General features: G+C 33.9%; 1 protein-coding gene across 2 annotated transcripts; it reads right to left on the bottom strand.

Annotated features, from left to right (window-relative positions):
• Positions 1-398: 398 nt before the first annotated feature.
• On the bottom strand, positions 399-11,075 carry LOC111085177. Of its 2 annotated transcripts, XM_022382628.1 has the most exons (5): positions 11,057-11,075; positions 6,560-6,681; positions 4,176-4,310; positions 2,710-2,921; positions 399-589 (listed from the first exon to the last, which is right to left on the bottom strand). In XM_022382628.1, exons 2-5 carry the CDS (start codon positions 6,639-6,641, stop codon positions 494-496), a joined length of 525 nt encoding a protein of 174 aa, XP_022238336.1. In that variant the 5' UTR covers positions 6,642-6,681; positions 11,057-11,075; the 3' UTR covers positions 399-493. The 2 variants fall into 2 exon arrangements, with proteins under 2 accessions (XP_022238336.1, XP_022238335.1); XM_022382627.1 differs by lacking the exon at positions 11,057-11,075 and having other exon boundaries at positions 6,560-6,692.
• Between the last annotated feature and the right edge of the window lie 541 nt (positions 11,076-11,616).

The raw sequence follows: 11,616 nt of genomic DNA on the forward strand, positions 1-11,616 counted from the left end.
CATCATATTACCACCTTTTTCATTCGCTGCAACACCATATTCATGGGAAAATGTATGAAAATGTGGAAGGTGTTAAAGAAGACATCGACATGTTTTTTGCTTCAAAGCCAAGTGATTTTTGTAATCAGGGCATTAACAACCTGATTGTAAGATGGAAAAGCACCATCGTTAAGAATAAAGAAGTGTTAGGGCTCAAGTCCTTAAGAATAAAACTATGGTGTTTTGCATAACACCACTCTTTGTATATATTACCATAATTTCAGGTTTTATCAATTTTAAGTCACAGGTAAAACTTGTAAATGAATAGTGAAATACTATTTCTATGCTATGTTTATCAACTTTTATTCATTTATTGTCTACAGAAAAGTAAGAATTGTTTGAAAGCTACAAATATTAATTTTAAATTATTCAAACAGCACAGATTAATTTGCAAATAAACAATAATTAGTAATTCTTATTTCATCTTCAAAAGATAAAAAAAACACAACACATTTTACTCCAGTTTCACACGCATCAGAGCACACAGCAAAGTGATTCGAGCTCCATTGGGGCCTTTTGTGACAAGTTGGTACTTAGCTCCAAACTTCATCTGAAATAAGAAAAAAACATCTAATTTTTTAATGAACTACATTTTGACAAGTTTTAATGAAAGGATAGAGCCACAAGAAGTAATAGTCTTTAGTTAGTAAACAATGCATTTCTTAAAAATTATTTGGTGATGCTTAACCGAATATCAGGTTTTTATAGAACTGGATTCTTTACAGTAGGTGTCTGTGACTTGTTGGCGATAAATTTCAACAATAAACAGACAGTGCACAATCCATTTGATTTGAAATAATATATTTAAAACAAGTCAAATATATGTACAAAATCTGTACACTACGTGTTATCACAATTGTATCCAGAGCTTTAAATAATTGTCTCCTTTTCGTCAAAATCCACATAGGCGTATTCAATCACTTAAAAATACTCTTTGACAAGACAAATTATTCTCCTCTATCTATGTTATTATAATACAAACTGTGAAACTCACTTTAGAAATCGCCCGTTACGGCTAAACTGACAATCATGCAGTCTAATTTCATTTATATTTTCACTAACTTACTTTTACTTAACTTCCACTAACTTGGTATAGTGCCTGACTGAGGCCTTTAACTTTCTACAAAGTACGAGACGTTATGATGTAACAATACTCATGGATAGAAACGATAAAAATTCTGGAGGTTCGAGTGACGTCAATTCACAACAATTGAACTACACAACAAATGATTCCTAAACAGTTATGCAAGCAAACCTGCGATAAATTATCGCTTCCAAAAATACTAAATTTAACACTCGCGCTTTATAAATGATTAAATCATACATCTTGTATTAAATTTAAATGAAACAGTCGTGTATATCTAACACCGAATTTATTGGGACCCAATGGCAAAAGAGTTTTATTAAAACTTAGATAAAATTTCATGATAGTGTTGAATGATACCCGCCAACCAATTTTATTGCTTTGAGGTCAGATGTTATTGATCTAGAAAATAATTAGCCTTGAACATGTGCAAATATTTCTTTAGTTACTTAAAATTATTAGTGCATATTATATAAAGTTAAGTTTACTGCGGAGTCAGTTGAATACTTTTTGGTGAGAGGAACTCGACACTTATTTGAGTATCACAACTTAATCCTGACATGTGTGGATGTATACAATTATAATGGAGTAGGTGGATGTCTACAGTAATCCGGACGTATGTAGGTGTATACAGTTTTAATCGAGTAGGTGGATGTCTACAGTAATCCTGACGTGTATGGGTAGATACAATTATAATGGAGTAGGTGGATGTCTACAGTAATCTTGACGAGTATGGGTAGATACAATTATAATGGAGTAGGTGGATGTTTACAGTAGTCTTGACGTGTATGGGTATATACAATTATAATGGAGTAGGTGGATGTCTACAGTAATCCTGACGTGTATGGGTAGATACAATTATAATGGAGTAGGTGGATGTCTACAGTAATCTTGACGAATATGGGTATATACAATTATAATGGAGTAGGTGGATGTCTACAGTAATCTTGACGAATATGGGTATATACAATTATAATGGAGTAGGTGGATGTCTCCAGTAATCTTGACGTGTATGGGTATATACAATTATAATGGAGTAGGAGAATGTCTACAGTAATTCTGACCTGTGTATGTGTATACAATTATAATGGAATAGGAGAATGTCTACAGTAATTCTGACGTGTATGGTATATACAATTATAATGGAGTACGTGGATGTCTACAGTAATCCTGACGTGTGTGGGTATATACAATTTTAATGGAATAGGAGAATGTCTACAGTAATCCTGAGGTGTGTAGGTGTATACAGTTTTAATGGAGTAGGTGGATGTCTACAGTAATCCTGACGTGTGTAGGTGTATACAGTTTTAATGGAGTAGGTGGATGTCTACAGTAATTCTGACGTGTGTAGGTGTATACAATTATAATGGAGTAGGTGGATGTCTCCAGTAATCCTGATGAATGTTTTATTTTTCATGAAACTTTAAAATTTGAACTTTAACACAAATCTTGAAATTCCAGTGGACAAAAATTAAGAAAATAAAACAAAAAACCTGCTCTACAACTCTTCACATCGATTGTTATTGTACACAGAACAGAAAGGACGGTTTGTTTCGATTGAATACATAATAAATGTTAAAACATACCCCATAACTACCAAGTTGTGGAATATTGAACTTATCGACAGCCGTGTACCAGGTTCCCGGATTCAGCATGACCTCTCGACGACACCTTCTCTTGGCCCCAGCAGAGATGCAAGCGTTTCGGGTTTCATAATCAATTTCCATTTTGCCAAACATTGAACCCAATACGCCTGTCAATATTCGGTCTACCTTGAATACCCCCGAGCCCTCGTTACCTGGAAGGGGGGAAAAAAGTAGCAAAGGCATCTTGATAAGAATAGGTTTGTAGCATGAAATGCCTAATGTTTCTGTATCAAACTATTGAACTGTGTTCCTGATGTTCGAAATATACACATAACAATTGTAGCCATGGGAAAACGGAGAAGAGATTATTCATGTAATATTACACAGCTTAACACTGTTTAGTAAACAAACTGTATATAAAGAAAATATATTACAAAGCTATTCATTCACATAAAATGCTAAACTACTTAATTGTTTTAAAAAGATAATTTCCAAAAAATTAGAGAACCAAATAATCAAACTCCTGTTATTAATAAAATTATAGTTTTATTTTGGTATAAGGAAACAAAAAGTAATGTTTCTTAAATATCCCTATCGAAATAAATACTCCTAATAAAATAGCCTTACTATAAATTTCTACAATATCCGTAACAAAACAACCCATCGTAAAATACCCTCTATGGAATATCCCTACTGAAACAACCCATTATAAAATATCATTGGTGAAAGATCTCTACTGAAACAAAGAACAAAACATGCATTTAAGTTGTTTTCTCTTTTCTTAAGAAAAAGAATAATATAAGTATAGAAGTATTTTTCTACTTTCTTAATTACTGTTAGTTCATGTATTTAAATCGATTTTCTCCTTCCCAAGAAAATAAAAGCTTTTCGATCACACCTATCAAAATTTGTCAATTCTCTTTTCTTCGAAAGAGTATTTCAAAGTGTTTTTCTTTTCGTCCGTTTCTTGTACATTAACCCAGTAACAAAAGGTCCAACCTATGCATTTACCAAATGGCTGATTATGTAAAATATAAAAGAGTAATCCTCATCAAATATTAACTAAATAGCTTCTGCTTTCAGAAAGAACTTAACGACACCCGTATGGTTCCTAGCCATGAACTCGTTAAACTGGGAAGCTAACAGTGACATCTTGCCTTTAAACTTTCCTGGCTTAATTCTTAAAATTAAAATTATATGTATTGAGTGTCCTTTATTTTCCCTTGGTGTTCTGAACTATGTTTCTTATAATGAAATTCACCCATCGTAAACATTTCTTAGTTTTGTCTCTGTATATAATTCTTGGTTTCTTGTACTCATCTAACGATTGTGCTGGACGTTCTTTTTTTTTTTCCTTGTTGTTATTCTGAAAGTTTAGCTTTCTCTTTAATTTTTGTATTGCTTCACTCCCACATCCACCCCCATCAAAAATATTCTGCCAAGTTACAAAGAAACAACCCACTCACCCCACTGGAAGCGCACATTAATGTTATATTTTGCTCCTCTTCGAACGGAACATATCTTGGGGTTGTTGCAACGTTCCAGGTCGAACTGTACGGGGCAGTAACGTGTTGATTCACAATTGAATCTCCGTATTCCACCTGAAATGTAAAAAATAGATAAAGAATGGTCGTCATTTACTAGTGTTGTTGTGATACGTCAGAAAATATCCATATACTTTGGGTATCAAAGTTAGTGCAAAGCCTGGTAGTCAATCTAACCCAACTTTACATATCAATTTTAAAATAGTTCTCCAAGACAGTTTGTTTGTTTGAACAAAGTTACACATTGGGCTATCTGCGCTCTGCCCATCACGGATATAGAAACCCAGTTTTTTGCCTTTAGGTTTAACTCTAAATCACCGGGGAACTTAAGGCAGTTTCAGGTAATTCAATCTAATGTTAGATAACAACCTTTAAGGAAAGTTCAGTTATTTTGATTAACGTTAGACATCAACCTTTAGGGAAGTTCAGTTATTTTAACTGACGTCATACGTCGACCTTTAAAGGAAATTTCAGTTAATTTAATTAACGCTAGATATCAACCTTTAAAGGAAATTTCAGTTGTTTTAATTAACGTTAGATATCAGCCTTTAAGGAAAAGTTCAGTTATTTTAACTAACGTTAGATAACAGCCTCTAAAGGGAAATTTCAGTAATTTTAACTAACGCTAGATATCAACCTTTAAAGGAAAGTTCAGTTATTTTAACTAATGTTAGACATTAATTTTTAAGACAACAGCCTCATGTTATTTAACTTTTTGTATCAATTTCTTTACCAATATAATGTAATTCTGAAAAACGTTGTTGAATCTTTCTAAACCAGTTGTCCTTCGGTGGGATAGTGGTAAGTTTACCATCTTACATCGATAGAATCCGAGGTTCGATTCCCATGGTAGACACAGCAGATAGCATATTGTGGCTTTGCTGTACAACAAACAAACAATCTAAACCAGTTTTTTTTATCAAAATGAGGTTTGTAAAATGCCACAAATTTTAGATATATTTATTAACTGCCCAACCTCTCATTGTCATAATTTTTAGTTAACATACTTGTACTAAATAGTTCAAGAAGTTCATATACTTTTTTCACCAAATTTATCTTTGTTAATCACGAATTAAAATTTTAAAACTTGTAATATTTATAATTTACTTCACTTGAATTAATTGGTGCTCTACTTTTCAGTATGGTCCACCAGTGGCACAGCGATATGTCGGCGGACTTACAACGCTAGAATTCGGGTTTCGATACCCGTGGTGGACAGAGCACAGATAGCCCTTTGTAGAGCTTTGTGCTTAACTATAAAAACAAACTTCAGTTGTATCCAGAGCTTTAAATAATTGTATTTTTTTCATCAAAGTTTACACAGGCGAGTTCAATTAATTTATAACACCCTTTGACAAGAAAAATTATTCTCCTCTACTCTGTTGTTACAATAAAAGCTGCAGAACTCACGTTAGAAATCACACATTACGGTTAAACTGACAATTATGCAGTGAAACTTCACTTTTACATTCACTAACTTATACTTACTTCCTACCTGTATCTGTCCGTATTTATAACACGCAACAGAAAAATCTAGAAATATCTAGCCCTCTAGTAACAACAATATTACACATAACGAGAAAAACTTACAACTTTCGAGTAAGATGATGTAATCAATATTACAAAAGCCTAGTGCAACAATTAAACTACATAAACACCGTAGGACTCGAAGAGAGTTAAGTAACGAAACTTTTCATAACTATCGCTTTTAAAATAATCAACTTTTAACACTCTTATTATGAAAATTAAATAATCATTAAATACTAAATCACTAAATAAACTAAATAATAACTCTTAAACTTAACAGTCTTGTATATCTATCACTCACCATGATGTATCTTTTAATCAGTCTATGGACCTTTCTTGTTTATATTATCCTAAGTTTTAGTGCAGTAGCAACAGAATAAAATATATATGCTTCTAGGTGAAATGTTAATAAATCTATATACCTGTATCAATTGTACAATCTCTGACGCACAAGTGGTGCAGCGAATACTTGGGAACATTATATTTCTATATGGAATAGTTAACTAAGCCACTGAATATTTCCTTTTGTGTTTTTATAATAAGTTATCCATAAAGAAGACTGTCGTAAACGCTAATGTAACTTTCTAATTATTTTGTGATTTCAGTTTTTTGTTAATAAAACATCGCTCAGCTTTCTTGTTTATAAAGAAAATACGCTACGTTTTTGGCTTTGACTATTCAAGAAACACTTGTTTATCTCTAGCTTAAGTCATTGATGCTAATTTTACATTTCATAGCTACCCTTAAAACTCGGACTTTGAAGGTAGATTTGAACTCACCACAGTCTTGAATATTCACCAAGTGGGCATCAATATAGACAGCAAGAACAAACAGCAGAACTGAACTCAGCCAGAATTTCATCTTTGAAGCTTTTCTTCTATTGGGTGTTCACTTGTCAACTCTACTTGAAGGAAAGCGAATGTTTAACGGTTGCAGACACAAAACATTTTCTTTAGTTTTCAGCCAACTCCTAACACCATAGCCAATGGCATTGCTACTCACATCAAAGTTTAAAGTAATTGGTTCCTAGTCCTTTTAGTGCGATCAACAGTAAACAGTGGGAGGCAAGAATTAACGATGAATATTTTTGTGACCACAGATAACTCATGTTATATTTACTACATAAATAAACGACATTTACGCTTTAACAAATCTTTGCAAATAAATAAATTATTATTGTTTGTTATTAAGCACAAAGCTGAGTTGCACATAGGGGTATTTGCGTTATACCCAATGCAGGGATGTAACCTTTATTTTTAACATTATAAGTTCTCAAGATTACCAACGAGTCATCCGGGGATATTAAATAAAGCAAAAATTTTGTTTTTCGACAAACGAAAGAAATCAAATGATATTTTTCTTTTTAGTTCTTGTAATTTGTTTTTAGAAATGAGGTTTTTAATAAAACGTAAATACAAAAACTTTAAACAAACAATCTGTAGTTCAAACTGGAAAAGGCCTGGCATGGCCAGGTGGTTAGGGCGCTTTACGCGCAATCTGAGGGCCGCGGATTCGAATTCCCGTCCCATCAAACATGCTCTCCCTTTCAGCTGTGGGAGCGTTATAACGTGACGATCAATCCCACCATTAAAATAAACAATAACACTAAAAACAACAAAATAATAATTAATAATACTACAGTAACAAGGTACTTTTGTGTTGGTAGCAATCTTGACAAGGAGGATATGGTAATTAAATAATACGTTGAACAATCGTCATTTTTTTAATATTTTTATTTAAAGAAGGATAATACCAGGTGGTCAGGGCGCTCGACTCACAATCTGAGAGTCGCGGGTTCGAATCCCCGTCCCACCAAACATGCTCGCCGTTTCAGCCGTGGGGGCGTTATAATGTGACGATCAATTCCACTATTTGTTGGTAAAAGAGTAGCCTAAGAGTTGGCGGTGGGTGGTGATGACTAGCTGCCTTCCCTCTAGTCTTACACTACTAAATTAGGGACGGCTAGCGCAGATATCCCTCGTGTAGCTTTGCGCAAACTTCAAAACAAACAAACAAATCTTATTGCTTTTCTAATCTGTTGAAGTCCACATTAACAGGGGATGTTGTGTGGTATTTTTGCTTTCCATTGGGTCTTTAGATAGTTTTTTGTTGTTGTTGTTAATGATGATTATATTTTCTTTTGGCTTCTGAATACTGTTCTGAATTTATGTTGTTCACACTATCTTTGTATCTTTATAGAGACAGCTTTGACATAGGGAAATGTAGCTGTAATTTCCTCTTGCTTATTCTTGGGGGTCTATATTCTTATTTTCTTTCTCTATCAAGTGTTCAGTGTATTTATTGTGAAGGAGAGTTAGAATGATTGCTTTCTACTTTTCTTGGTTTGGCATGACCTAGTGGTTAGGGCGTTCGACTAACAATCTGAAGATCGTAGGTTTGACTCTCCTCATTAGAAATGCTCGACCTTTCAGTCGTAGGTGTGTAATGTAACGATCAATCCCACTATTCGATTAGAGTAGCCTAAGAGTTGTCGATGGGTGGTGTTGGCTAGATGTTTTCCCTCTAGTCTATCACTTCTAAATTAGGGAGGATTACTGCAGATACACTTCGAGTAGTTTTGCGTGAAATTCAATATACAAACAAACAATCTTTCTTAACATCTTCTATACTACAATTATTGTTCATTCTGGAGAGTAGAAAGTAGCCAGTTCATAACTCCGGTCTTTAAACTGCTGGGATGGTTTGATCTATATACAGTGGAGGTACTTGTCTACATCTGTGACTCCTGTGGTACGAGTTATGTGTTTTGATAACTATAACATTTTCGAAAAAAGCAAAGGTGGTTAAACATTCAAAAGTAAGCGGAATAGCATCACCTAAGTAGAAAACTTTTATTAGGCAATGTTTCGAGCAAATGGTATTTGTGAAACTTTTCTTTAAGCCTAGTGGTACAACAAGTAACTGCTTCAACTATTTTTAGTGTTATATATTACACGAGAAAAATCACAATGCTTCAAAACCATTGACATAAGGAATAAAACAATGCTAGCATAATAAACAGCAACTGGTGGTAATTTATTTAATTTCAAATGAATTATGTTGTTTATTTATGTGACTATTGGAAGATAACTGTCCTATAGGACATGGAGTCTTCTGGGTCAGCGTAAGAAGAACTGCAACAAGTTTGTTTGTCTGTTTGAAGTTAAGCACAAAGCTACACAATGGGCTATCTGTGCTCTGCCCACCACGAGTATCGAAACCCAGTTTCTAGCGTTGTAAGTCCGCAGACATACCAGATAGAGAAGAGTGGAAGTGTTGGGTTGTCCGTCAGTAATGATGGGAACGGATTTTGATTGTGCTGTTATGATTGGTTAGCTAAATAAGTTTGAAATATACATAAATGAATCGAAATATGCATAAATAAATCAAAATATGCTTATGCATAATAATATTTATTATTATTCTGTACAAACATTTTGTTTTATGGTATGGAAGAGTAAATGGACAAAAATGTTAGGGGTATGGTAAAGGCAACCAGTCTTAGAAAGAAATGAGAAACTTGTGAAAAGAATTTAGAGTTTTAAAAACTTGGAAGGCTAATTTAATGAAAATAATACACAAACTGAATACCTATAAAAAAGGAGTGCTTAGTCTTTAAAATAACCTAAAATACCAATAGGATTTAAAGAGTGCAACTTAAGAATTATCTTTGGAAAAAATATTATTGGATATAGTAATGGAAGCGATGAGAGAAAAGGGCATAAAAACAAATACTATAGAAATCTAAGATGTTTATGGTGAGAAAATAAACTGCTTCAAAGTAAAGTCTCATATTATTAGTTTATACTGTAATTGGTTGTCATTCAAACAAGTTGAAGGTGCCACATCACACCAGTATGAAGCCCATAGAAGTACAGACAGTCATACCATGTCAAAATATTTTAGCAAGACTCCATATTTCAGTAGGAGCCGTATCTAAGACTTTGAAGAGGCTATCACTGTCAATAATAGAAGTGGTTGAGATATAGATACTAAACTGAAAGGGGATACTAAGTACCTTAGGGTGTATTCTTTAAGAGATAAGCGGCTGTTGAGTACAGATCTTGCTAACTACCTTGCTGCATATACAGACGTGAATGATATACCAAGAACAGTAAGTTACGCATTAGCAAGAAGGGGGGTTTCAGTGGACATGTGTAGCAACTCAAAAACCGCTGGTGAGAAGAGGTTATCAAACCAAAAGGTTAAAATAGGGATCGCATCGAACCACAAACAATGGAAGGAGCGGAACTGGGAGCATATGCTTTTTACTTTTTACAGATGAATTCGAGTTCGAATCGCTTGACAACGATCGATGACAAAGAGAAGAACGATATCACAGACAATGGAAGGAGCGGAACTGGGAGCATATGCTTTTTACTTTTTACAGATGAATTCGAGTTCGAATCGCTTGACAACGATCGATGACAAAGAGAAGAACGATATCACAGACAATGTATAACAGTTACAGTGATGCATAGTGAGAAGTCACTACAACGATGTCGGTGATCTACACAAAATTGATAGCGCCCTGACTGCTGACAAATGCAGGCCGATTTTGACCCATCATGCCATTTCCTCAGAAACACGTCCATCAGACAGTAATTAATCTTCCAGCAAGACAATGAATTCAATAAGAAACGATATCTTGATAATAATTAGGCCGACGGAACACTCACAATCATGGCTTGTACAAAGTCCCAATATAAACATTCTTGAATCTGTATAGACTTACCGTAAGAATTGAGAAGGTGAAATGGTTACCAAACAACATGGCTGAATTGTAGGGAGTAACATAGAACATTTGGAACAATATTTCACAATCGTACATTAATTAATGTATGACAACTATTTCTATATGTGCATCGCTTCTCTGTTTCCATAATAATTTTCATTTCTATATGTTGGATGAATATGTACCACAAATAATATTATGTATACTTATATGTCTTCATATTCATTTTGAAATTACTTAACTAGCTAATATAATAACATTTAAAATATAGTAAATTGTCGCCAGCAGAGATTCCTTTTTGCAAGAATAGCTGTCTACCTTGTAGCAGTATTGTTGAAGTTTCGTGATTTTATTTTCGTTTAATATGACAAAAGTTTAAGTGTTTTTCTGTTGTAGTGATAGATTAACCAAGGCTTGACAAAGAACTGTATATATACATCTCTTACTTTTCTTCCAAGAATGCCTATACGTGTGTTTAAGTAAAACAAATAAGTAATGATAATAAATAAGTAAAATCAAACAGAGTGTTTTAGCTACAAACCCGGAACCTCTCGTATGCCGAGTTCCACGGTGGGACAGTGGTAAGTGTATAGACGCACAACACTAAAATACAGGGCTCGATTCTCGCTGTAGACACAACAGAAAGTCCAATGTGGTTTTGCTCTAAAACAAAAAAAAAAACATATGCTAAGCCAGTTCTCTGCCAATTGAACTAATGGGTTAACCCTATAATTATTTCAAGTAAGATCCTTTTTAACAACTCAAACCACCCCAGTTTTGGTGTGCTGCAAGTTTTACCTTCATACTGTGCCTGATCTGACTTAACATGCACATTTTTTTGTTCTGTTACGTTTTATTTAAGCGTTTACAAAGAGCGATTGATCGAAACCTCAGCCAGTAAGAGTGTTTTACTTCGGTGATATTATTCTGCTTATTTATCTTGGTAAACATCACGGCAAAGAATAGAAATTTGTTAGTTCACGGGGTTCATGAATTCTGGAACTTTGTCTGTTGTGTACCACAATCTAGTGTTATACTTTTATAACGCTAGTGTATTAGAAATCCACTATTTTTCAATGAAATTATGTTTGTTGTCTGCCA

The sequence above is a fragment of the Limulus polyphemus genome, unplaced genomic scaffold (genome assembly GCF_000517525.1).
Source record: "Limulus polyphemus unplaced genomic scaffold, Limulus_polyphemus-2.1.2 Scaffold263, whole genome shotgun sequence".
NCBI lineage: Eukaryota > Metazoa > Arthropoda > Merostomata > Xiphosura > Limulidae > Limulus > Limulus polyphemus.